General features: G+C 45.3%; 1 protein-coding gene across 2 annotated transcripts in view; it reads left to right on the top strand.

Annotated features, from left to right (window-relative positions):
• GLI3 (GLI family zinc finger 3) overlaps positions 1-27,660 on the top strand; it is a 266,709-nt gene that overhangs the window by 61,854 nt on the left and 177,195 nt on the right. For both annotated transcript variants that reach the window (XM_059170584.1, XM_059170583.1), the window contains exon 3: positions 25,825-26,067. In XM_059170584.1, the coding sequence (XP_059026567.1) occupies positions 25,825-26,067 (243 nt within the window). The remainder of the gene's footprint in view (positions 1-25,824; positions 26,068-27,660) is intronic.

The following is a 27,660-nucleotide window of genomic DNA, read 5'->3' as shown; positions in this document are numbered from 1 at the left end:
CACTGTCACCTCCATTTCTTCAAACCGGAGCTCAAAGCAGTCACATTGGTTTCCTTCACTCGCACATGACACGGAAGCGTGGCAGGAGAGCATCTTGGGGAAACTGGCCCAGCCCATTTGATTCACACTAGCATCACTGCTCAGTGGCAGCTGAAAACATGATCCCTGCGGTTTACACACCCAGAGGCACATGAGGTATCACACGGGGGGTGTGTTTCTGATCAGCTAGCCTCAAGGTCTCCCTTGGAACTTCATGGGCTCCAAGCAGGGGCCGCTCTCTGGTACCAGGCCGGATGTATAACCATTAGGCAGCAGAGACGTCCTGTATGCAGCATCGGTGGGGGAGAATCGGTCAGTTCTGAGAGCAAACGTCTAGATCCTGCTTCTCCCGTGCATCAGCCTCATGGTCATGGCGAACCCTGTTCCAGGTGTGAACCTGGCACTTCGTGCAGAGAGGCGCAGGCCTTGAACCCTGGCTGCCAGACACCACGGCCGCCCCATCACCCTCTGTGCGGCCCCGGGGGGCAGTTGTTGAACACAGTTCATCAAACAGGAACTGAACCGACGGATGAAAGAGGAGGTCCACGAACCCGTGAAGGCTTTTCTTGTCAACTGAAATGCGCTTCCCTTATTTCTCTGTGTGTCGGCCACCGTGAACTCCCAGATCAGCTGGCAAGGGGCAGATTTCTGCAGATTCGCCGGTCTTTGAATGTTTCCAGGGAGGGAATTGAATAAACAGGCGCTGGGGATGAAGCAGGCCATGTCCGTGGGGTTGGTGGAGAGGTGAATTCAGGCGAAAGAAGTTGGTCATGCAGGGCAAAGCTCTCTAGACCCAGTTTTGAACCAGAGCTCCCAGTACACAAGTCAGGAAATGGGAATTGGAGGGTCTGTTCTCCATTCTTCTCACAGATAAGAGTCCAGTGACATTCGTATTATTGGGGGTAGGGGACCTGGTTTCAGTTCAGTAAGTCAGAAAAGAAAAACTAGCTGCTCAGATATTAACAGGCGAAGGCCATCCTTAATTGATTTTAAATTTGATAAAATTGCCATCTGAAATTTTTGAACTGTTGGAATGTTTATATCTTTTTACTATATTCCAACTATCAATGCCTTGTGCCTATTTACGAAGCTTTTATCCAGTAGAAGACATGGAACCATCCTCGTTTATTTGTCTATTGTTTTAGTTGGATACCATCAGGAATCTGCTTTGCATCCCCCTTTTTGTCATTTGGAAGAAGCATAAAATTAGGATACTTTGTAGAACTGTCAATGGTTGGCCAAATATTTCTGTGATCCCTCAATGAGTCTGCGGAAAAAAAAAAAAAAAAAAAAAAAAAAAAAAAAAAAAAAGCTACAGAGGTCAAGTGCATGGCCAGGAACTAATGACCAAACACAGAAAGCTTTAAGTACCGGAATGGACAAGCTCTGCTTTAGTTTTCAGGTTCTGACAGCTTCTACTTTGTCCCTCACCTGCCCCGGGTCACTTTCACTTTGGTGTGAACACACATGCTTCTCGAGGCCGTCAGCTGTATTTTGGAGTTCCTACAGAAGTCCCCCATGTTCTCTCTGGTTGGGGGGAATCTGTGACTCAGAAGAGCCTTTGTGCTCATGAGAGAAGCCTGGCTTGGAACATTCTAGTCAGTCTTCTGGTGACTCCATTTTGGCAGGGTAGCAAAGAAAGGGAAGGAGCATGGGAAGATAGAAAAGAAAAATGATTGGAGAATATTATGCTACGTATTTGCTTCCAAATCCGAATAAAGGGGCTGCTTTGCACAAAATTAAAACTAGACTGCAAACTTATTACCCAGCTCGGGGCTTGACCACAGATCTAGTCATGTCACAAGATTTATTGTAGAGACTGTAAGGGTAATATTAACATGATTTTTTAAAACAAACAAACAAACAAACAAATCCCCTTGCCAAAATCAGAGCCAGACTTGGGCCTTACAGAAGAAAGTACTGGAAAGTGACGTGGGATGTGAGGGAGGGCACGACGGAGGAGAGCTCTCAGAGTGTGGTCGGCTCTTGGGTTGATCTCTTCAGAACAGTTCTTGCTGTGGGTCTCAAGGATAGCTCTGCTCGCCCAGCCTAGTGCTCATGGAGGCTCCGCCCCCCACCTGAGCAGGCCTCCAGATGTTTCAGGATCACCTGCCGTGCATCCAACTGTGACAGGATGCAAATTGGAAACCTAACCAATGTCATGACAGCCCAACTTGACGGGAAGATAGAGGAGGACTGCCCCCACCCCGCCAAAAGGCAGTCTGCTGCCCATGGTGCAGTGGGAGGAGGGCTGCACTCCTTGGCTGCTGTCTTGACTAGTGGTCTGCCTCCCTCTGACCTGTTCCATAATGATGCGATTTTGAATAAGCCAGTTTATCCCTTCCAGCCTCAGTTTCCACAGTTGGATAATGTGTAGGAATCTTCATAGCTCCTTAGGTCATGGCAGAGTGATCTTAGGTAGAAGGTGAGTGCGACTGATAGAAATGCAGTGTGTACCAGCCCTCGGACTTAGGGGTCCTCCATGGGGACTGCCCATGGCTGTGCTCCGTCTCCTCACCCACAGGCCTGGGGTCGGGCAGGGAAGGCGGGATCCCGCTGGAATGATGTGTTGGGGCTTGAGCAACAGGTGTGAATTCTGCAGACCTCCCCTGCCTCCTTTTGGAGTTGTTCTGTCATTTTATTCTTAGAGTCAGTGTGAGGGTATGCTCTGTTTAACTTTTGTAGGGAAAAAAACAAAAAAACAAAAAACCTCCATCCCCTCAAAACAAACAAACAAACAAACAAAAACCCATTAAAATGTAGGTGATGGGGTGCCTGGATGGCTTAGTCATTAAGCATCTGCCTTCTGCTCAGGTCATGATCCCAGGATGTCAGCTTGTTCTGCTGGTCACATTTGCGGGGACAGAGACAATAATTAGGTTTCAGTCAAGGAGCGGGACCAGAGCTAACACATGCAACTGTAGACAAGCAGACCGATGTGGCATTAGAACAAGGGCTCTGGTAAGGCTCCAATCCCACAACAGCAGAGCCCAGGAAATATATCTGAGGCCAGAAAACACACCCATGACAAGTTCCACTCAGGAGGAGAAACTCCCTGTGGCTTTCAGGGGCCCCTGTGGGAGTCAGTCATTAGGTGTCTGCCTTTGGCTCAGGTCATGATCCCAGGATCCTGGGATAGAACCCCACATTGGGCTCCCTGCTCGGCGGGAAGCCTGCTTCTCCCTCTTCCCACCCGCCACCCCCCCCCCCCCCCCGCATGTGTTCCCTCTCTCTGTCAAATAAATAAATAAAACCTTTAAAAAAAAATGTAGGTAAGAATTCCTAATAGAAACAGATAAAATATGCTCCTGGTTCTTTCCTTTATTTTTCCTGTATCTAATCCCATATGGATAATAGATGTCAAATGTTTTTTGCCGTGAGAAAGGGGATCCTCAGGGGACTCACGTGCCGAGATTTGGGTAACTTTGGAAGAAATACCTTTGGAAGGAAGCCTGGGAAAGTATAAATTGAGTGTCGGAAGAAGCCCTGAATCCCAAGGGCCCCTACTGCTCAGCCTCTCTCCTTGCTGTCTCACTGCACTTTCTGTGTCTCTTAGCATATAATTATGATTTTCTAATAACAAATCAGTACTTACTCAATGTAGAAAATATTGAGAACCATAGCAGAAGAAACTGAAATTCACCCTTATTCCACTATTCACAGATGGGTGAAAATGAACATTTTAGCACATTTCCTTCGAGTCTTTTTTCTACCCATGTGTATCTTCACACTGCTTCAGCATAGTGGCAACTCTCTGTTGGAGTTGGACACTTTTCTGCCTAATTCCTTCCTTATGTACTTGGACTCATTATCTCCTCAGTTCGCCCCACAGGAAAGGATTTTTAGAATCCCCAAGTTTTCCCTTACGGAACTCAAACACATACCATTTAGTGAAGCCCATAATGCAATTGTTTACATGATTGAAAAGGCAGTGAAATTGCATCTCATCCAGAGTTCTGAGCAATCTTTGAAAATTCTGCAGTCAAGGCTACTTTTGCATCTAACACTTATTCAAAGCTAAGGTATGAGAACTGGACAGAGTGTCCTGATATTGTGGCGGTTGGAGCTACGGATAGTCAGAGGAGCTTGGAAAACAGTGTGAGTTTGCAGTGGAAGACATTGCCGTTTTTCTAGAATGGTGTGATTGCGCGTAGAATGATTAATACATAGCCGGGTGCTGAGTCAGCTGGGTGTTTGCAGCAGGGAAGAGAGACACATGAATCCTCACAGGTTGTATTTTGTCTGGGAAATCAGGGTTAAACTGGGCATGAGCTCAAAGGGTCTGTAATATCTCCTTCCCACCCCTGAGGGGGATTTAGGAAAGGGAAAAAAAATAGTCAAGCAAATACATGATTGTGGCCACTGCGGTGAAGGTTCTGGAATCTCTCTTATTTACCACTAACTCAGATTTCACAAAGACCAAGAGCTCTCTTAAAGAGCCAATGCGTCCTATGTAAGAAACAGATACTATTTGAGCTTGCAATAGCTCTGAAACAAGACCTGTTTATTCCTAAATTAAATATTCTTTGAAGAAAAAAAATTTTTTTTTTTTTTGAATTTTAGAAAAGTGTTAGAAAATGCAGCAAGTGGAAGAGAGTAAAAGCTCCTTGGGATCGACTGCTGCCATTTTGGTCTATGTCTCCTTCCTCTGCTCTCGCCTCCCTCTTCTGTTTCGTGGATGTTCTAACTCTCCTGTGGTTGGTCATTTAGGAGTTTCCCCCTCTGTTATACATGACATTTCAGCAAGGGTCCTTGAAGCTAAGTCTGTGCTGGGACCTAACTGCCTGCTTTGGGTACAGGTCTAGCAAAGGGAGTATCGTACCATCTGGTACACACATGTAAGTCTTGTCATACAGGTCACCAAACTGGTGGACGGAAGCGTGGGTGCACCCAGTACCCAACAAAACTACATTTACCCTGTTGGTAATAGTGTTCTGTCCTTTACTCAGCCTTTACCAACCCTTCCTGATTTAGTATCAAGGCCAAAAAGCCAACCAACCAACCAACCAACCAGGCAGCCAGTGTCCCATTCCAGGGTTCATGTCCTTCATTACGTAATGAAGTTAAAAACTATGTCTTACTTCCTTCTGGTGCATTTAAATTTCTTCTTCAGTGAATTGGCTGTTCATTCCCCCACCCCACACTCCTGCCAATCCGGAAGGTTTTTTTCTGTTCTAGAGTCACACTTTTTATTTTTTTAATGATGCGGGTTTAAATGTATTTGTCATCGTCTCCCTGAGACACACAGTTGTAAGTGTTATCGTTAAGAAAGAGAATCGCACTTGGGAATGGGAGCCCAAGAGTGAAAACGGAAGAAGAGGGTGTTTAGGAATGGTCTGGAAGTTTGGAGAACCGACACCACTTGTTACCGAAGGAGGTATGCGTGGAGCAAAGTGTGCGTGTTGCAGGTTTTTACAGACCAGACCCGTTTTGGAAGCCAGCACCAAACCCCAGGAACAGACTGTTGCAAGCACGTTGAAGCCCCTGATCCCTGACCTCGAGCAGCATCGACGGGGTGGGGCTGTTTTTGTACCTTAGCCATTTGCGTCTCACATCTCCTCTCTTCTTCCACGCAGTGTCTGCAGGGGGCATCCCTGGTTTGGATAGTTGTAGGTATTGGTTTCCTTTTACAGTGTCCCACCACGTGTGACTGTGCCACAGTCTGGAACCCCTTCCTACCGCGGATGGGTGTTGGCTGGTTTCAGATTTCTGGTTACGGATGGCACCGTGGTAAAGATGTTGTAGATGTCTTGGGAACCCTGGTGTTAGATAATGGTTTTTTGTCTTTTGTTTTTTTAAAGATTTTATTTATTTATTTGATAGAGTTCACAGGTAGGCAGAGAGAGAGAGGAGGAAGCAGGCTCCCCGCAGAGGAGAGAGCCCAAAGTGGGGCTCGATCTCGGGACCCCGAGATCATGACCTGAGCTGAAGGCAGAGGCCTTAACCCACTGAGCCACCTAGGAGCCACTAGAAGATGTTTTAACCAGCTTCATGTGGCCACGTCCTCCCCCTGCCCCCTCTACCCCCATCTCTTAAGCAAAGCAGAGAGCAGCATGAACTTGAATGCGCAGTGCTCTTCATTTGTCCTTACATGGAGTTCAGAGGCAAGTAATACTGTTCTCTTAAGGTGCGGAGGACAGATTTAAATTGTACATAATAGCTCTTGGCTTCAGGCTGGGTTATTGTCTTTATGTGGGGAATTATGTTTTACATCCTGTTATTTTCTTCTCTATCAGTTCTTAACTCACCCTAGCGAACCTGAAGGTTCAAACTGTCTTCGGAGGAAAGAGTTTATTAACACAGTGGTCTTACAAGCGGCGTTGCTGGGTTTGCCAGTATAATGAAAACCACGTCTTCGGGGTAAGGAACTGGATTTAGGCCATGTGTGTGCATGAGTCGAGTTTGAGAGATGTACCAAATCTAGATCACATTGCTGTGTGATCTTTTGGTAGAATTAAATAAAAGGCATTAAAAAAATTTATAGCTGCCTTTTACCAGCTTTATGTCTGATTTTCCCCCCCTCTCTGTCTCTAGATTCTTTGGCTGACATGAGTTTTGAAGTTCTGCCACATTCACTTATCAGCCTGTGGCAAATGCTGTGCTCACCAGAGAGGAGATGAAAGCCTGAGAGTTTAAAAAAAAAAAAAAAATCCATGTGCTACATAAAAATGCCCTACCCTTGCAGGGAATTGGCAGTTACCTCCCCCCGCAACCCAACACCGTCCCCTTCTCCGTATGTGCAGGAAAAAGGCTTATTTCTTGAATTGTTCTTCTGTAATCTACCAATTATGTGTCTCTCCTTAAAACTCATCAATACATTCTGCAAACACATCCAGCCTCACAATTCAGGATCTCAAGGGGTGCCAAGTATTTGTCGGTGGGTGCAATTCCAGTTTTACGGGTATCTCTGTAAACTATGAATCGCTTTGTCCTTCTTGCATAGGCACGGGCAGAACTTCAGTCTCCACAGTAACTCCCACAAAGTGAGTAGTGAACACACAAGAACTCTCCACCTACCAGGGAGAGGAGACAGCTATGCTGGGAGAGAGAGAGTTCGTGGAGGAACAGTGCGTGTCTCCTCGTCCTTCATCTGTGTGCTTGTTTTCGTTCTCATTGCTTTGGAGTCTCCTTAAGTGTTTTATCTGCCATCAAAGGACACTAGGCTTCAGCTGATCAGTAGCCCCACAAGCTGGTTGCAGATCGTTAATCTGGCAACAGCAAAGGGGGCCTAGAGAGGCAGGAACAACCCCTGGTAAAACGCTGCCATAGGTGACTTCCTTCCCTCCCTTCCTTCTTTGTCATTCCTCCTCTGTTCAGAGCTAGGCTTCCATTTCTGGCATCTTGTTCCTTGGGGCTCCATGGCTGGGGCTCCCGTGGACACCCCAGAGTCCTTTCCTTTGTCCAGGAGGATGCTGGTGCTGTTCCCCCTTGGAGACCACACAACAGCTGACTTCCCCATCGCCACAAGAAGGCCCCCGCTAGTCCTCCCGTGTTCATTCGGCTACTGGTCCACCCATAGGAGGATTTTCTACTGCCTGTGCTATGTGTGGTGTGGGAGACACCACAGCTAGGAAGACCCAGCCCCTGCCCTCAGGGACCTCGTGTTTAAGTGGTTCCAGTGGTGGAGATGTACAAATCTGTAGCTGGTTACGGAGGGTGTGGGAGATGCCCTGGTGGTCACTGGGTGGGTGGGGACGGGGCAGCCTCAGAGGCTGGAGGTCCCGGAGGCCAAGGGTGTCCCCTCACACTCAAGAATCTTAACTCAGACCAGGCCACTCAAGGTTGGTCTTATAGACTCCAGGCTTTGTGGCAGGTTTATGAACAGAAGTGTGACATAGGCTTCCAGAACATTCTCCGGCAAGTGGATCCCAGGAACTTCCAACAGCGTTTCGGTCTTCAGGACCGAAGTTTGCTTTGCACTCTTGGAATTCAGATAGAATGTATGAGATTCAAGGGTTCACTAGATACCCATTTCCCAGTGTTGTGTTCTGCATTTTTTTCTGTGGGAAACTTCTTTGCAGGACTTTTCAGAATGTTGGGATGTTCAGTGACCTGACAGAATTCGCTTGTGCACTTCTAAGGGGATGTTTTAGGTATTCCTTTGTGCGGTCAGCGAGGCAGAGTGGTAAACTGGTTTGGAACATACTGTCACCAGCAGCTAGTTTTCCATGAAACAAGGTGCAGCGGTGTCACAAGGAGGAAGGAGACCCCAGAACGCACCATTTTTTAATGACAGGTGGCACGTTTGTCTCGTCATGCCTGATCAGTGAAACTCAGCTGACTGGTGACTTCTGGTTTCTCATTTTTGTTCGGTGTTCCTGTATGGCTCCATATTTGGGCCTCTGGAATATGTATTCTGGGGGGATATTTAAAAAAGCAATTAATAAAAAAAAAGCAATTCATGAAAAACCCTCTAACCCCCATGAGAAAAACCTGGATGCTTTGGCAAATTATTTTAACTCCTAAAACCTTCAAGTGGAAACACAACAAGATGGTTTTTGTTGGGTAAGGAAGTATTTCATTAGAACTTTTGGTGGTTTCCGTGGTTTTGATAGCAGCGTTACTCTAAAGCAAAAGGTGTTCAACAGATTCGCTTTACCCCCCACAAAGAGTACAGTTTGTTGACTAGGTTTTAATTCTTCATCTGGCATTATTGCTTTCTCTTACATGACTATAAGATGCTCCTAGGTTGTGGAGTTTCATTCCTTAAAAAACAAAACCTCTCTTTGGACTCCTTAAATGTGTTGAAACACAGGAGTATCCAGCCATATTAAAACCCCACCTTTCAAAGCTTTATAAAAGTGCAGGGGTGTGTACAGGATTTTTTCAGCGATTATTTTTGCTAGACTCATTAAAAGGGTACTTAAATTTACAACGGCCTGGATATTCCACTGTGAGCCATTCAAATTTAAATGATAGAAAGAGACAGGTCCCCAAAGGTTACCTGAACAGCCCATGGGAACATTAAGCATCAGCGCACCAGAGAGGAAGCCGTCATGTTGGCCAAATGGTACTTCTTGGAAACATTACAGACAACTTCAGGCATCACGTGCAAGCCATACAGGGTCAAAGCCCTGGTGGTCAGGCAGTCTTAGGATTTGTTCTGTGGTTCTGATGTATACGGGAGAGAGATGGCGTGTCAGGTGGCGGTGCTGGGTCCCGCAAAGCCTTAGCTGGAGAAAAGGCAAATCAGAGAGCGGCGACTCTAAGGAAGAGGCGAGCTGGTAGCAGGAACAAGCACCACTTGCCAGCATTGGGATGGGTGTGGCAATCAGGAGTGACCTAGAAGATCACTCTTTAATGTGGGGGGAGAAAAGGAGCAGAACGAAAGGAAAGGCGGGTGTGTAGAAGTAAGTGCGTTTTCTCAGGTTGTTTTTTTTTTTTTCCCAAGTCACTGATGAAGCCATTGGCAAGGAAGACTACAACCTCAATATTATAGAAAGAGGCCAGTGTTGCCCAGAAACGGGGTTTGGATGGAAGATCCGTAATTGGCGACTACGGTTATTTGACAGGGAAAAGGGAGGTTTGTGGCATAGATTTGTAGATTGGGTGGAAATATACAAAAGTGATTCCTTCTTCCTCTCCTGGACCAGTCCTCCCCAGGAGTCCAGAGCCAGTAAGGCATCGGAAGGAAGACAAATAAATATGAGCTCCTTTTACTGTCGCTTTGTGAGGCTGTGCTCTGTAAGAGTCAAGGGGAGGCAACTTCTCTCAGAGCCGGGATGGAAGTTGCAGTGTTTGCTAGTGTTCCAGTGAATGAACTGAGATGCACTGATTTTATAGGGAAGGCTGTTGCATTTGCTAGCTGGACCTTACTAAGATTTTTTTCCCCCTATAAATTACAGAACAGACTCAAGAGACCCAGTAGAACTAACAACATTGTCAGGCACAATAAAATTGCCCAGATTATGTGTTCGGGTTGCTGTCTTCTCCAGCTCTTCCCGAAGACTTGAGTAGAATGGTTCCAGGCCATGAGATGAGGAGGGAAGAATTTTTATCTGCATGGCTTGGCAGTAGTGTTAAAGTTTTTCTGCCAAGAAATATGAATTTCCACTTGCGTCAGCAAGATGTGAATTGAAGAAGAAAGAAAAGTACAAAACAAACAGAACTATGCAGACGCCCTCGAACCCAAGGTGCAGTGTTTTGGAGCTTTGGGGCAATTGTTAAGACTAAGTTATTCAGTTGACTGGATCCCTGAGGGATTCGATGGGGGTTGACCAGCCTTCTGGAAAATCTGACTTTCCAGAACCTCCTCTAAGAAGGTCCACCTGGTCTGTACGCCCACCTCCCAGCACCTGAAGGACCTTCTCTCACAGCCAACTTCCCACTTGTCCATTGTGCCAACACTATGGTTGTACTTCTCTCCTCAGGTCTTTGCGGGTCTAGAAAAACCGCAGTTCCCAGGAGGCATGAGGGCAGCAGCCTTTGGTTCTTACACCTCTCAGGTGGGCAGGCTTTGTGCTGGGACACATGGGGACCTTGACCTGGGTGTGTGTGTGTGTGACTAGAGCACGGAGAAGAGCCAGCCTGCGCCTGCTGTGTTCACTGTGTTCTTCGACTCAGCCAAATGCCCTGAACCTAGTTCTTCATGCAAGTTGCAAAAACACCCTCTGGGAATCCTGGCTGCCTGTGCTTCTGCAAATTCCCAATTTGGTGGGCATTGGAAGTCTCACGACTTGATTCTCGCATGGGCCTCCTCCATCCCTATTAGCAAAAGTAGGCACAGTCTGGTCTTCAAAAAGATGTCATGAAGGAATATATTCAGCTCAACAGGGGGTACGTGTTCTTGGTGCTAGAAAAAAAGGTGCATCGAATAGCTCAATGTGTGGGGAACGGCCTCTGTCTCCTTTTAACTTCCAAGACGAGTGTGGCACTTTTTTTTCCCCCAGAGAGGGAGAGAGCACGTGCATGTGTGCATGTGAGCAGGGTGTTGGATGTGGGGGAGAGGGGCAAGGGGAGAGAATCTCAAGCAGACTCCTTGCTCAGCGCAGAGCCTGACATCGAGCTCAATCTCACAACACTGAGATCATGACCTGAGCCAAAATCAAGAGGTGGATGTTTAATTGAGCCACCCAGATGCCCTGAAAGTGTGGCATTTTTTTTTTTAAGGATTTTATGTATTTATTTGACAGAGGAAGAGAGAGAGAGATCACAAGTAGGCAGACAGACAGAGAGAGAGGAAGAAGCAGGCTCTCTGCTGAGCAGAGAGCCCGATGTGGGGCTCAATCCCGGGACCCTGGGATCATGACTTGGGCTGAAGGCAGAGGCTTTAACTCACTGAGTCACCCAGGCACCCCAAAATGTGGCATTTTTGACCAAAAAAAAATGTGCACTTGTTTATTCTGTGATTGTTCTTAAAAAAAGAAAACAAAACCTAAACAACACCAGACAAACGCTAAGCTGGATAAGAGGGCCAGCTCTTAGTCACACAAGCCTCAGATTTTATATTTAAAATTCATTATTTATCTCAACCCTTAGCACATGGAAAGAGGAAACAGGAAACGTGTTCTATCTTCTGGTATATGAGAAAAGCCCCAATCCTTCTTTCACCACCACAGAAATTGTCAGGGTTCAAATCACGGGGAACTGATTTCATCCCCAACTTACTGACTTAGGACCTTGGGCTAGGTCATTTTTCCAAACCTAGTCCTTCATCTGTAAAATGGGGTGATGTTAGTATCCACCTCAGAGTTATCTTTGGAACCATCAGTTCAATACTAAGTTCTTCGAAAATGGTGTTGCCTTATTTTGTAGGTTTCCCAGGGATGTTTCATCATCTCACTGATGGGTGTTCAAGCATGGCCTGAAACACAGAAGTCAAGGGATGGTGCATTTTTTTTTTTCCATTAGGGACCAGCTACTAACAATTCCAGGATTTGAGTGGGCCAGTCGGTGCTATCACCACTCTGTTCTGCTCTTGTAATGCAAAAGCAGCCAGAGCTGATAGGAAAACGAATGAGCTTGGTTGTGTATTTGTGGACACTGAAATTTGAATTTCACATACTTTTCCCATATCATAAAATACTCTTCTTCTTTTGATTTTTGCAGCCATTTAATAAAACTGTAAAATACACTCATAGCCCATAGGGTATACCCAAACAGTGGGTGGGGGTTGCCAACAATTACACTCAAGGAATTTGCTTCATCTTTTTCAATAAATATTGTCTATAGAGAAACAAACAAACAAAAAATGGTTTCTTAGGAAGATTCTAGTGTCTTCAGTCATCTTAGAAAACCAAGGAGAGAAGAGATGGATCTTTTCTTTTCTTTCTTTCTTTCTTTCTTTCTTTCTTTCTTTCTTTCTTTCTTTCTTTTTCTTTCTTTCTTTCTTTCTTTCTTTTTTTAGTGAATTGGTTTCTTTCTTTATATCTTTCTCTTTTAAGATTTTATCCATTCATTTTGAGAGACAGAAAGAGAGAGCAAGAGAGCATAGGCCAGGGGTAGGAGAGGAAGAGGGAGAAGCAGACTCCCGGCTGAGCAGTGAGCCTGATGCGGGACTCCATCCCAGCACTCTGGGACCATGACCCAAGCCAAAGGTAGACGCTGAACCAACTGAGCCACCCAGGCGCCCCTGGATCTTTTCCATGTAACTTTCAAGGAGGCAGGCTCTGTCAGTGTTGATTATGAGCCTGACCCAGGATCCATCAAAGAAATGGTTGAAAGAGATGGTCAATTGTAATTACAGGTCGTTAACTTGAATCTTTTTCTGAAACAGCAGAAATGCTGTCCATGTTTAACCTGGTTCGTGGTGAAGGTAGGCACTGGTTTATTCCCTGGGTTGGTGGGGGTAGGGTTTGGAGCACATTTCAGCATTGTCCTGTGCAGTCGTTTGGTGGAATGCACAGACTGGTGCTGTATCATCTTATGGGGAGCTCATCCTCCTGGCTTCTGACCCCGGGCACTTGCTGCCCACTATCCTGCTTTGCATCATTATCAAACAGATAATGAGGAGATTAGTGTGGTGCCCCGAACTCATAAATGCCAACGTTTATATAGCTCTTCACCTACTATTTAACCCTCAGAAAACCCGATCAAGTCAGAGGGACAAGCTAGATTATTTGCCCATTACGTAAGTCAGCTAACAATCTGCTGTATTTCAAGTTACCCTGGGTCACACACCCATGAAGGGCTATAGGCAAGTCTGGGAACGTGTGTTTCTAACTCTTTTTTATTATGCCATTCTGCCTTATTACATGACAACAGTTGATGTCATTAATACCCAAACATTAAAAAATAAATTGAAAAAGAAATAACATCCTGCCCTGGTTCCAGCCCCTGGCAGTGATTTTTAAGTGGAGAGCTTTGTGTTATGAGAATTTTTGCTTTCAAAATGCTACATGCACCTCCTGTAAAAGGTTGCATTAAATGATTTTATTTTTGGTGAGTGGGCCATGTAAGTTTATTATTTATTTATTTTGGGTCTTTTTGCTTCAGCTCCTTTGGCTAAACGAAGCACCGCTGTATTTTTATTGCATATGCCATCATTAAAAGAAATTGAAAAGACGCTTGTTAGTTTAATATTGCATGGATGGAAATATATCTGGCACTTTTAGGAACAGTTACAATTCCTAATAGTGCATTTTAAGAAGTAGTCTGGTTTTGTTCTTGATTAAAAAAAAGAAAGAGAGAGAGAAAACTTTCTTAAATTTGCTATAATTTGATAATCATCTTTTCGATGGTGAAAGAGGTCTCTGCTTAGCGTGATGCTGATTTTATGGACTCATTCAGCATTCCTTTCTAGCCTGTGGGAGGGGGGTAGGCTCTGGGGCGGCATGAAGGGCCTTTCATTTGTTGGTAAATAATCCAAGCAAAGCTGCTTCCGAGCACAAGTTTTCCCCCTTTCTCTATAAACCATATGCTTCTTTAGCTATTGGACATATGCCCCTTTCCATAAACCGTGTGCGGCTTTAACTGTTGGAGCTGTTGTTAACTTGAACGCAAACCAAGTACGCAGGCTGCTTCCTGCATCTAAGCCTGCAGTGCAGTCCTGCTGAAGACAGAGTCAAGTATTCCTTTGCAGAACAGCTCGCTATTCAGAACCCAGAAACTCTATGGGAAGGTAATAGGTCATTTAATGACTGTCTGAAGCGTCTTTTCTGGGTAACTTACAGGGTGAGGGAGAATAATTTCAACAATGGTGATAATTTTCCCATATACATATAGGAAGATGGGAGGCAAATCAGTGTTCTGAGGGCTTCAAGAGACTTTGTAGGGGTTACTAGTCCTTTATAATGGATAAGAGGCATGCCAATTTTGCCATTTACCTGAAGTACGACTCCAAGCGGGTTGCTTAAACTCAACGAGCCTCGGGTTGTTTACCTGAATGATGAGGGTGGTGGATACTGATGGGATTAATGGAGACGAGTGTGTTGCACACAGCCTGGCTTTTCTTGAGTGCTCCGTACATAAGAGCAAGAGCCATGGTAGTAATGATCCTTTGTAATGCAGCATCCCTTCTGCACCTTTCCAGGTGGCCCCGTGAAAGCTGAGCAACCCAATGTTTCAGGGAGGGAGGTTAGAGCATTTGTGTATCGATAGGAAATGAACAAAAATTATTAAATTAGAAATTTAAAATCTGTATTTAATATTTACATAATCATTTAATAGTAATATAAATTTAAAATGAAAAATAATAAAAAGTAATCACATAGGGGTGCCTGAGTGGCTCAGTGGGTTAAGCCTCTGCTTTCGGCTCATCAGGTCCATGATCTAAGGATCCTGGGATTGAGCCCCACATCAAGCTTTCTGCTCAGCAGGGAGCCTGCTTTTCCCTCTCCTTCTGCTGCTCCCCCTGCTTGTGCTCACTCGCTCTCTATGTGTCAAATAAATAAATAAAATCTTTAAAAAAATATATATAGGTTTAGGAGTGCCTGGAGGGCTCAGTCGATGCAGTGTGTGACTCTTGATCTCAGTGTCATGAGTTCGAGCCCCCCGTTGGGGGTAGAGATTACGATATAAATACACCAATCTTTAAAAGAAAAAAATCATATTTTAAATAAACAAATTTATTGAAATCTCTATATACAGCCCAATATCAGTGTAAAGAGTTATTCGTAGGTATAAGAAAAGCTTGCCAGGCACTTAGATTTTAAGAGGTGGAATAAATTGTTTAAAACAAGACACTAGGAGATATATGTGTGGGTTAATTTTTCAATCTATGTGAACTTAATCTGGACTTCCCTAAAGGTTTTACTGCAAAAGTCATACTTATGGTAGAAATAAGAAATAAAATAAACCTGTTATTTATGCTATCTAAAGTGATAGGAAAATACTGAAACATATGGAAAAAAGTAATATTTTCATGCTCATTTAGTCCATTTCCTTTAAGGTTTTTTTTTTTTTTTTAAATTTAGAAATTTTGGAATAGAAATAATTATCTATTTCTCTTTCTCCTACTTTCCTTTTCTCCAGAGGTTTGGTGTCATGATAGTCTAGTGGGTAAGTGAGTGGACTCTGTTTCCTTGCACACATGTGTCTCAGTTCTGTATGTAGGAAGTGAGGATCAGAATGACAGTCACCACATAGGATTGACCTGGAGGCCTCAGAGCAGTACCTGGGACTCCGTGAAGTTTTTGTTCTTTAAAAATCCTTGAATGGACTGTATTTAATGACACAACATTCCATCATGTAAGATAATGGACATTAACTTTCTTAATGAATTTTGCTTATAAATAACACTGTGATGAACATCCTTGAAAATCAATCGTTGTCTTCTTTGCTACTTTCCCCTTAAGGTGCACTCTGGAAGTGGAATCATGTGATACGTCTAGTCAATTACAGAGATATTTTAATATCCTGAGAAAGTGAGTCTTTCTCTGTCTCCCTCCTAGCACTTGATACTATTGCTTTTACAGCTTTACTGGAATGTTCACCGGTGTTACCTGGGTGAAAGTTTTATGTCCGAAGTATGTATAGTCCTTTAGGGTACTGGTTGGCCTCCGTTGTGGCCAAATCCAGTACCCTACCTATTTTTGTATGGCCCATGAGCCAAGAATGATTTGTTAGATTTTCTTTTTTAAAGATTTTATTTATTTATTTGACGGACAGAGACACAGCGAGAGAGGGAATACAAACAGGGGACGTGGGAGAGGGAGAAGCAGGCTCCTTGCTGAGCAGGGAGCCCAACAAGGAGTTCCATCCCAGGACCCTGGGATCGTGACCCAAATCGAAGGCAGATGCTTAACAACTGAGCCACCCAGGTGCCCCTGATTTTTTAGATTTTAAGTGTGTCATGTGAAAATTAAAATTCAGAATTCACCATCCATAAATAAAGTTTTATTTGAAGACAGCCATGCTTATTGGTTTAGGTCTTTTCTGCGATTGCTTTTATCCTATAGAACCGAGTTCAGTGGTTGTGATGTTTGCAGACTTACGCAAAACTTGAATTTTGGGTCAAAATTCAAATATAAGTTTATTTTTTATTTCTTATCCCTGAGTCAGGAGGACCAGTAGCCAGATATGTAAGTGTGGGCTTTGGTGTCTCACTCCCTGGGCTCCAGGTTCTGCCTCACCTGAGAACCAGCTGTGTGACCCGGGTAAGTAACCGAGCTTCGCTCTGCCACACAGTTTTCTCACCTGGCCAATGAGTGTCATGACCGTGCCTTTGCAAACAAGTTACAGTGATGTGAAAGCAAGATGGGGAAGCCCTTCCTACCGCATAGTACATAAATGTTAGCTGTCATTAATTGGTACATGGTTATAGCTTAAGTTGGCAGACTTTTGAGAAAAGAGATTGGTAGGGAGAATGGCTGAAAACAGAATCACGTGTATTTTAGGAAGGTGGATGTATCTGGTCTTTTGTTTCCTTAATAGCTTTTACTGGGATTTCTTAGGAAACAACAACAGCAGCAAAAAACCATTCCAACATTGGGGCGTTAGGTTCTTCTGAAGGTGCCTGGAAATCTGGAACAAGGTCAGGAGAAAGGTCTGACTCGTGTCCCAGTTCCCATTCTCATCTCAGGGACGATGGCTGGTTGGTGTCCACCCTGCCCCCCTGACTGGCAGAGCGGGCACCACAGCATCCTGTGTTGGCCGTGACCATGAAGACATGCTCTGGGAAGATTAGGATTTGTGGCCCTTCCTGCCTCACTCATAGACAGTGTCTGAGCCGTGACCTGAAAATTTTTTTTTTTTAAAGATTTTATTTATTGACACACAGAGAGAGATCACAAGTAGGCAGAGAGGCAGGCAGAGAAAGAAGGGGAAGCAGGCTCTCCGCTGAGCAGAGAGCCCTATGCGGGGCTCGATCCCAGGACTCTGAGATCATGACCTGAGCCTAAGGCAGAGGCTTAACCCATTGAGTTACTTAGGTGCCCCCAAAATATTTTACATAGTTGCAGATTTGAGGGGCTAAGGAGGCTGGCGGGCACTCTCATGCCTTACCTGTGGTAACTTTGTGAAGGATCCAAACGCGATATTTGATTTGGGGCTCTCAAGTGCACATTTCATAGCTGAGCTCAAAGTGGGTGGTGGCTAGAGGGAGCTTCTGTTGTTGAAACTGGACCCTGCACCCCGGCCTTTCCCAGAAGCTAAGTCAGCATAGGGGAGCTCTGCTCCCTGGCCCCAATCTTGTCATAGAGATGGAACCTCTAGCTCATTTTGGTACAATAATGATATTCTCTTGATATTTAAATGTGCTCTCCAGGAGGGTCTGATTTCTGCAATGGAGTAAGCACGGTCTTTAAATTTTTATTAAAAATATAATACCACCATATGCTCAGGCTTTCTCATTATGCAGTCTTCTAAAAACAAAAACCATGCAACATAAACACACCAGATGATCCAGTTAGGTCTGTGTTCATTCTTGCAATTTAAGAAATGGTAGAAAGGTTAGGGAAGGGGACTTTGATCTTGAGCAGGGAGGAGGGGTGCAAACCTGGAAGCCACCATTCCAGAGGGCTGCCAGAATGTTCCTGCGGGTCTTCAAAGGCCGAGTAGGCCTGGAGTCCTCCCGCTGGACGGGCTGATAGGACTGGTCCCATCAGAGGACACACTCTGGCCTTGTGGACAGGTCTCCCATTGTTTCTGTTAAACTGTTGGTTGTGGGTCTTGTTGTGGAATCCTCACTACTCACGTCTGTTGGGGCAAAGTAAGAAAGGCTCTTTATTCTTTGCTTCTAAAAGACAAAAACCAAGTCTTCAAACAAATCTCTAATACCTAAATATTCGCGAGACTGTTACTCACAGATAGGCATAAACGCGCTATTAAGCAGAAGGAAAAAAAAAGTGTGGCCCTCCTGAGAATTTATTGTACTGCTTTTGATGTCCCTAATTAACTCACTCTGTGTAAGCAGCGACTGGCTACTAATAGCAGGCTAATAGAAGAAGCCGCATGACATTTCCGAATTCTTAATTCAAGGAGCGGTCTTCACAGGCTCGTGGAAATGAAGGAAGGTCTCCTCCTCCCTTTTACAGGAGGCCCTTTGGGGACCCTCAGGGGCCCGATTCATCTGTTCTATTTTCTCTCCCCTGGTGTGGGCGGGACTTGGCTGGTGCTTTCTGTCTGGAACTTTCCAAGTTGGTTAGTGCTGCTGGGTTTGGGTTTAGACTTAAGCATCCTGGCATGCTGGGCAGTGTTCACCGAGTCACGGGAGCGCTTTGCTGTCCCTGTCAACGACGCCCATAGTGGGGCAGGCAGGGGGGCAGGGGTGCAGACCTTGGATTGGTGAGGTTCGGAGCATGGAGGAGAGCACACGGAAACCCTGGAGGCCACGGGGCATGCCTGGTAAGGCCTCAGACAAGCTGATAGCATGTTATCGGCTCCTGACTTTCCAGATGGGCAAGGAGCCCTCATTGTGTCATCTTCAAGGAAGGCAGGAGGCCGCTTGCTGCGTGTGCCCGCAGAGCTCTGGGCTGCGGTGGGGCTCACAGCCACTGCTGCCTAGGCCTTTTAGGTTTATCTGAATTGTCATCTTGCCTTCTCTGCCTACTTTTTCTGTCCCAAGCGCCCCTTTTGAAGTTGCATGTAGCTCTGTAAGTGGAGGGAGGTGGGAAATGAGCTCTTTGGAGCAAGGAGTTTCTGGTGAGGGGCCGGTGGGATACTGGTCAGTCTAGACCCCCTTTCGTCCTTTGGCCAGAGAACTCTAGAAAATGTTAAAACAGTAGGGATACTTGCGTGCCTCTAACGGACAGCCTTTTCTACTTTCTCTCCTTTTACCTGGGACCTTTTACCTTGATGAAAGCAGGACGAGCGAGCTACCCCGTCATCTTGGAGGCAGAGTTTCCGCTGGAATTTCTCCAGAGCCTCAAATTCTCCCGCTGGCCTCGTCTTGCAGTGCAGTTGGTTTAAAGGTTGCAGACAAAGCAGAGAGCTCTCTCCTGATCCTGGGCCACTCCCTCTGTCATCAGTCATTGTCAATGGGAGATGTATGTGTAGCCGCACAAGGGCGATGTCTGACCCCAAGGGCGTTGGAAATGTTCTTAGAGAAGGCATTGTTTGCTCGCTGCCTTTGGAAGCCAAGCTCCAGACATCCTAGGGACTAGTCCCAGGCCGAGGCATGACTGTAGTCTGGGTGCAAAGAGGCAAAACTGTGCTTCTAAAACCTATGGGCATGTTAGTCCTCTTCCTTGCCCTCATTCTACCATGCTTCTGAATCCACGTCGCCTCCCCCCACTTTCCTTTCTGAAGTCCCTCTTTGCACCAAGTCATGGGAAAAATTCTGAAACGCGTGGAGCCAAGGACCTCGGTCCTACTGGTTTTTATTCAAAGAACATCAAAACATAAATAACCAAAGAAATAAAGCCAACAAGACATAACACATGCATAATAGGGAAAAAATAAAATCATGCTCTTTCCAAACCCAGAGAGGCAGTTTCCTGGGAGAAAAGCAGAAAACGGGGCTGTTCTCTTGCCCAGATCAGGAAGGTGGGGCCCCAGGCTTCTGGAAGCACACTGGAAACTTCAGGTGTGCACAGACCCCATTGGCTGAGCCTCAGTGTGCGGTGTTTTGAAGGGGGGGCGGGGGAGGGTGTGGCCCAGTGGAGGGTGTGTGTGTGGCTGACGTCCGTGCAGCGAGCATGTTCCATGGGACCGAGCCCCTGAGGTTGGACGTTGACTCCCCATGGATTTGTCATTTGGGCCCCCTGGGTGTTTCCCAAGAGTGAGTTACAACGGTAAAAACCTGGTGGGGCAGTAACAGAGTTTTGACAATGCCCGTGCGTAAACTTGAGATTACTTTCTGTCCTCTTCTGTTGATGGTGGTGCTGGTGGTAGAAGTGGGGAGTGCGTACAGACCCCAGGTGTCATTCCCTAAACCCTGTCCACAAGTAGACGTACCCCACCCCCGCCCGTGAACAGGTACCACGTGGCCAGTTTCTACCTCGGAAGCAGGCAGCCTGTCTCTGGACCTGGCCCCCTGTCCCATTGCAGAACGGTGGCTCTGGGGACCCAGGGAGATGGCAGAGATGATCGCATTCTGTGACCCTGAAGGAGTCTTTCCTTGCTTAAGGGAGGGGGCCACATCTGCCTCTGAGGGGTCAGGCAGAGTCATCTGCATACTGACCGAGCCTCAGACCTATGTTTTAATCCATTTGAAGATGACTTTATTATATCATTCCGTATGGAAATGACACAGTCTCACAAACTCAGACCTTCTTAAACATGGAAATATTATTCTCTTGTTAGAAGCCCCATTCGGCTAGAAATCTGAGTACCCGGTCTTTTTTTGGTGCCCCCCCCCCATTTTGTTGCCTCCTCCCCCACCCCCCCCCATTCCGCCTCTCCTTTTGGCTCACCGAAATCTGAGTGCCACTTTTCTGGGAAAGCCTGATATTCTGACTTCAGTTTTGTAATTTAATGATGGAGAGTTTCCTTAGTAAACCAAATTTAGAGTCCTAGAATGCTTATCTTATATCCAGACCTTGAACATAAAAGGCATTTTATACCCGCAATTGTTCATTTAATGAGCAATTGCAGAGTGCAGGCCGGTTAAGGGATTGAGCTATATGCACTATTATTGCAAGAAGTATTCCGAAATACCAGAAATAGGACGTAAGCTCTGATCAGGGAGACTGCGAGCACAATTACCTTCTTTTCAAATCCTTCTGTGACACTGCGGGAGGAAAAAGGACTTTGAAACTTGAAAGGAAAAAGCTTGCTTTCAACCTCAAAAGCTAGGAGGAAAGGGCTCTGAAATTTGCTCAGAATTCCCAATTCACCATTAGCCTGTTTCTTCCTTTAGCCTCAAGGCATTCTCCGCTTTTTGAAAAGATGTTAAGAAATTCAGTCACAATAGAGAGCCTAGTTTTGAACATGTTTCACTCGGTCCATTGAGGTCTGGGCTCCAGCCTTTGTGTGGGGTGAATTGAGCTGAACGGCTAGCTGGTTGGAGACAGGTGAACGAGGAGTCGCTGTGCAGTCGCAAATTCTGGCAAAGAAAGGCTTCCCCCCAACCCCATCCTTTATTTTACAATATGCATTCCTGTACAACGCTGCTCGTGGTAATATGTGAAGCTGAGCCCGTTCTTAAGTCAATACAGAGTACTTGGTTTAGAGCAACTCTTGTGAAGTTTGTCTTGTAATTGAAGCTGCTGTTGACCTTGCTTGGGGACCATTTGTAAAACCGTTTATTTAGCATAAACTGAAATAATAAACCCTCCTTCTCTCGGGCTGATTGTGATAGGGTGACATTAGTTTGATTTAATGATTAGCCGCCTGACCCTTCTGCTGGAGAGAGCGGCTTGAATAGAGAGAGTTCACTCGGAAGCACTCAGAATACTAATGAGCTTGTTAAATTTAGCATGGCTCCAACCACTTTTAATTCATCTAATGGGAGCAGCACTGCCTGGGAGAGGGAGAGGAAGAGGGAGGCAGGGAGACAACTGAGAATGTTCCTAGAGGGTCTGCACACTAGAGGAAGCCCACCAAGAGAAGTTTGCAGAAAGTAGCTAGCCAGAGCCTGGGGTCCGAGTTGTAAGTATTGCCCGTTGTCTTATACTCTTGTGTCTTCTCTTGTCCTGGGGGACGAGAGGAGTAATGGCGTGAAGACAGGATTTAAGGGAGCAGTTTAAAGGTCGATGTTAATTTTTTTTTTTTTTTTTTTTTTTTAAAGGTGGCCACGTGCATGCACCGTGAGCTCCTACTCAGCTCATTTTGCTAGGGGGACTGGAGGTGTTCTAGCTGATGATGCGGGGCAGGGTTTTATTTTTATATTGGAAGAACCCTCTGAAACTGTCATCTGAGGTCCAGGTGGGAAAAGCCCTGGCTTCCTGGCTCGCGGTATGAAATGGTGCAAGGGATTGTGAGGACATGCCCAGGAGCGTGTGTTCGAGTCCTGCTTCACGCAGCGCTCTGTCTGCAAGCCTCCATGGTGAACGGTCCTAGCTGTGCAGGCATCGAAGTGACTTCGGAGTTTTCAGAACTCATGGTACGGGGACTCGGCGCCATTTGCCTTTGGATGAGTTCGGAAAACCTGGGACAGTTTGTAAAATGTGATGCTTGGGCAGCTCTCCACTGGGGGCGGGATTTTGTTAACTTCCACTTGAATGTGGTTATACACAAGGAAGGAGGTACCAAGGGGGGTTATAATAACAGTATTTAAAATAATTTTGTTCCTGAGACTTTTTAGTGAATTGCATGTTTCCCCATGACCCCCGCCTCCCCCCCAGCCCCGAGTTAGCAACTGTTGAACACAGAGAAGCAGGAACAGTCCTCTTGTGTTTGGCCGGGGAAGTCCATTGGCAGATGCTCCTAGAGCAGTGGGCTGTTTGCTTACATTTTTGCTGCCGACTTCTGCTTGTTGCCATGGTGGACAGTATGTTTCTGTCAATAATTTGGCCTGGCGTTGCCTGTCTGCACTGACTCTCAAACTTTATTGAACAACTCGGCACAACTGAACAAGATTAGACAGCTTTCGTCTTTTGGCTGACTGAAGTGGTTGCTAAATTTATAAGGGCAGGCAGGAATATTGCTTGGAAAGTTGCCTTTTCGCTGTGGAGAGCGTGCTCTCCAGCCTCAGAGCTGGTTGGACTGTGGAGTGTGTGTCCTGTCAAGTTTTGATCTGAGTGCCCGTCAGGAACGACTTAGTACACAAGGTAAACTTCATGAAATATTTGTCTGCTGGAATTTTTTTGGAGAGGAGGGGAGGGTAGGTAACAGCGTGTCAGCATCAACTGCTGTAAAAAAGTCAGTCTGGTGAAAGTTTCTACACTCAAAAATTTCGTGCCTGACGTTGACTTTACTAAGGCAATTAGTTAGAATTTTTTCTTGTATTATGTATTTAAACTTTGCTTAGTTCCCCTTACAACTTTCATGTTCGCACGTGTTAGTTTAACTCACAGTGAGAAAAATAATAAAAGTTTAGTACTTGTGAAAAAAATCACTTAGCTGGAAAGACACCCCCTTTCCACTCCCCCCACCCCCCCTACCCGCCCCACCAATTACTTCCTTCTTCCAGGAGGCTGGGGAGGGAGGTGGTGGGGAGGGACGTGGGAGGATTCTGGTCAGACCATGCCAATTATTCAATTATTTGTGAAGTTGGATTCAACTGCTCATCATAAAGGCTTGGCTTCTAAGAAACTCACTCTATTATAGGGATGTGGGTTTAAGAGAAGAAAAGTTAATTTCTTTTAGGAAGATTAAGTCAAGGGAATCCCGTTTTCAACCTGGAACAGATTAGCAGAGCTTGGTTATTCTTTTAGCCAGAGAACACTAATTACATGTCGCAGTGGCTCTTGGTCAGGGCTCACTGGCTTTCCAGAAGGAAGGTCCACTCTCTGGAATACAGAATTTGCATCTCAGTGCCACAAGTTCATTTCAAGTTGAAATTGGGAATAAAGATTTTATACAGGCGCAAATTAGTGGAAAATATGACTTTGGCCATTGGTAAGTTATAGGAGTTTTTATAAAACCGACTGAGAGTTTAAATGTTTTTGACACCCTTTTGCTTTACAGAACTGCAAACCCTTATTCTATAGCCTGCAACTTTACTGCTAACGAATTACGAGGGCAGAGTGGTGCCTCCAAGTATTAGAAAGAAAAATAAAAATGTAGGTTTTTTATTTTTTCCTCCGTTATTTTGTTTTTAAATTAGCAAAAGTATGGTTTGAATTGCCTTTGTAAAGATCGATGTGTGAAAATGGGGTATTACACCCATTTTGTTTTTCCTTTTTAGTAGTTACTTGATAGATTAAACTCATAATTTATCCCATCATTACAAGATTGAGTGGCGAAGATCTGCACAAAATGATGCTAAATAATGTTTCACAGTTATCCTGCAGTAGTCAGCAAATTCACCGTAAAGACCAGAGCATATCTCATTGTTTCTTCTGTTTTGCAAGTCATTTGCTAGCCTGAGAAACAAAACAAAACAAAACAAAACATGCTTATTTCTTCCAATCCCAGACACAAGCAGAATGATGAAAATTGCTCCTGGCTTTGGGTAGTTCAAGTCATTAGTCATCACAAAACAGTAGTCGTGACCGTAGGTTATATTTTCACTCTTACCCATGTTTATAGCTGCACTTCCTTCTGAAGTTGTGCAAACAGCCATGAAACTGGTAAAATATATTTTTCCTGTTTTTTAGGTGGCTCTCAGCCAGTTATTACTGCTTTATGAAATACTTGGAAGATCAGTTTATGTGTTGGGATAAGATGTATTCAGAATCTGTCCGTCCAAAATGTACAAGGCCATTATAGATGTATATTTCAGCTCAAGAATGGGACATCATTCTCAGATTAGATGTCCGAGCCTTACCCGAACAGCTTTGTTTCCACGAGCACTTACCTTCCAGAACAGTCTGCTGATGAAATGCAGGGCTTGTTTGGGAACATGGAGTGTAGAATGTGTGTATGACTCTTAACAGATGAATTGGCCCATTTGTTGTGGATTCAGATCACTCGTTTAGTTTAATTTTATGCATGGGCTCTTTGATCTGCTATTCTAGAAAGGTCATCCAATCACATTTGCAGAGAGCCCTAATGGGTAGATGGGAAGTTCCTACAGATCAAAGGGGACGGAAGTATTAGGAAGCTGGAAAACTGAATGTTTGTGGAATTTCGTCAAGCTGTTTCTGAAGTATGTGAAGCAGCGTCTGGACCCCAGCAGAGAAGGAGCCTGTGTCTGCATCACTGCCGCCTTCCTCACCCCCAGAGCCATCTTGCCCTGGGAATTAGTCTTACCCCATTTGTTCTTGGTTCTCAGCTCTGTTCTACATGTCTTGCAAAGGGTACTATAGGTTTACCTTTACCCCTCATAACTGGTGGGTCTTTTGTCCCATTTTTAGCTCCACTAAACCAGTGGGTTATATAGATCTGACTTAAAAAAAAAAAAAAAAAGAACAAAAACAGGAAAACTTTTGGAGCACTTTAGGTCGTTCCATCCGCACATCACCCAGGGGCGCAGCGGGTGTCCGAGCTGCCATCACGACCCCTGAGCAGCCCGGCTTCCTCAGACACACAGGGGGAAGCTGGACACCCATGGCCTCAGGCTGGCAAAACTTTCCCTTCACTTGGGACCCGCGGGGATATTGGCAAGTCCATAATGAACACCTTCCCTGGCAGGTTCACTTGTCAGCTGGCGATGATAATTTGTGGACCCCTTCCATCTCAACTATTTAATAGGCTCATTTCCTGCTCCCCTTCACCCTCCGATTGGTATTTTGGACCCTCATTCATAAGGTTTTGTCTGAAGACTATGTCATCATGGCCTAGCTTTCAAAGTTGCCAAGAATGAGAAACAGGCTTCTTTGGCGGGGGAGGAGGGCTGGAGAGGGAGACCTAATTGATGACTGGTTTTGAATCGTTCCTTCAAGTGGCTCACAGGGCTTCCATTTCCCCCTCTTTCTCTAGAGGATGAAAGTCCTGGACAGACCTATCACAGAGAGAGAAGAAACGCGGTCACCATGCAGCCACAGAGTGTCCAGGGCCTCGGCAAGATCAGCGAGGAGCCTTCGACATCCAGCGAGGAGAGGGCCTCGCTGATCAAGAAGGAGATCCATGGGTCCCTGCCGCACCTGGCCGAGCCCTCCCTGCCATACCGTGGGGCCGTGTTTGCCATGGACCCCCGGAACGGTTACATGGAGCCTCACTACCGTAAGTGGCCCCTGCCCCGGCCCGCGTGTCCCGGGAGCGCAGAAGGCTGGGTGCGTGGGCGCGCACGCGCGCTGCAGGGATAATTACGCTCATATTAATTTGTATCAGTGTTTAATTTACGGCCCAGTTTTTTTTTTTTTCTTTTTCTTTTTCTTTTTTTTCTCCTATATCCTGTCCATTCCTCTTTTTAGAGAGAGCCATTGTCTTACATCTCTAAACCAGTCCAAGCCTCCGCATGGCAGATATGAGGAAGGTGTCCATCTGTGGCTAATCCACATGGACCTTTGCTGCGAACGAGAACCAGATTTCTTCCACCCAAGCAGACACTGCAGGAGCAGAAGTGGTTGATGGGGGTAGTTATTAAAGTGGGCTGCACTGGCAGAAGTCCTGAACCACCGCGATCCTCGTTTTGAATGATTTTTGGCTTACTTGTTGAGTCTGAACAAACAGACCCTTTTTTTGAGCAAATCAGTGCTAGATTCCTTAAATGTGGAAGATTCTTCTACAAGTTTTACTGGCTTCTCTAACCAGCAGAGCAGAAACACGGGAAGCTTCTTTTCTAGCACTAATAAAGTTGAAATAATTCACTAGGACTCAGAACACAAATAAATATACGATAGCTTTCTCCAAAGAAAAATGTATAAGGGTTGACTCCGTTTGTGGCCTGTTTCTAGTTAAAAAAAATATACTTTGGTTGTGGAGGTAATGAAGTTCCTAGGTGCCAAAGCTAAAGCTCTTGGTTACAGATTTATCACCTTGGCAGGATACAGACTTGCCATTTAACCTTCCTGGCTCCAATTCCAGATGACCCATTGAGCTCCAGAGAAGGGGACTGGTTTGTGTTTCCCCTTTTCCACATCATTCAGAAATTTTAGTGTTTTAAGGCAAAAGGTCATTAGCCAGATGACTGATTAGCGAGGACAGCTGATTAGTGCCTCTCCCTACCCCCCCCCCCCAGAAAGTGCCCAGGATAAAAGCTAATTTATCCCTTCGTTAGCTGGCTCGTAGCAGAGGGAAATGTTCCCTCATCAGGGTACAGATCAAAGAACCTGGAGCAGCCTTACGTCTCAGTAACTGCTTTCTCCCCGACCAGGTTACATTGTTGGTAAAGATGGAAGTCACACTTTTTTTTTTTTTTTAAAGCTGCCATAAGGATGGAGGAAAAGGTTTTATGGATTCTTCTAGGTTTTTTAAAAAAGACTGCAACTTCTCTGATTAAAAAGTGCTTCTCAGCCCTGTGGCTACAGTTTTTACAGATCCAGAAGTGAGGAGAAGGTGGGCGCTCACTTCTTTTTCTGCCTTCGTTAAAGTTTATTTCGTTTTCTTTTAGGAGCAAGAGTTTACGATGGTGTTGGCAGGGTGTTCCTGTTTTCTCCGCTGTGTTTTTATCTGTGGGTCTCTCTGAGATAGCGTCCTTGCAGAAAATGTGAGGGAGCCTACACACTTCCTCCCTACATTAATACTCCTGAGTGTATTTACTTTTTAAAAAGAATCAAGTCTAGTTTATTAGCCACAAGTTCCCTGCATTGTTTTCATCCTCATGTGTGAACACAAACTTTCCCAATCCCATATTTATGTTTTGCTTTCTGTTGC

This window comes from Mustela lutreola, chromosome 4 (genome assembly GCF_030435805.1).
Source record: "Mustela lutreola isolate mMusLut2 chromosome 4, mMusLut2.pri, whole genome shotgun sequence".
Taxonomy (NCBI): domain Eukaryota; kingdom Metazoa; phylum Chordata; class Mammalia; order Carnivora; family Mustelidae; genus Mustela; species Mustela lutreola.
The sequence above is the reverse complement of the archived record's forward strand: the minus strand, read 5'-3'. Positions and strand labels throughout refer to the sequence as shown.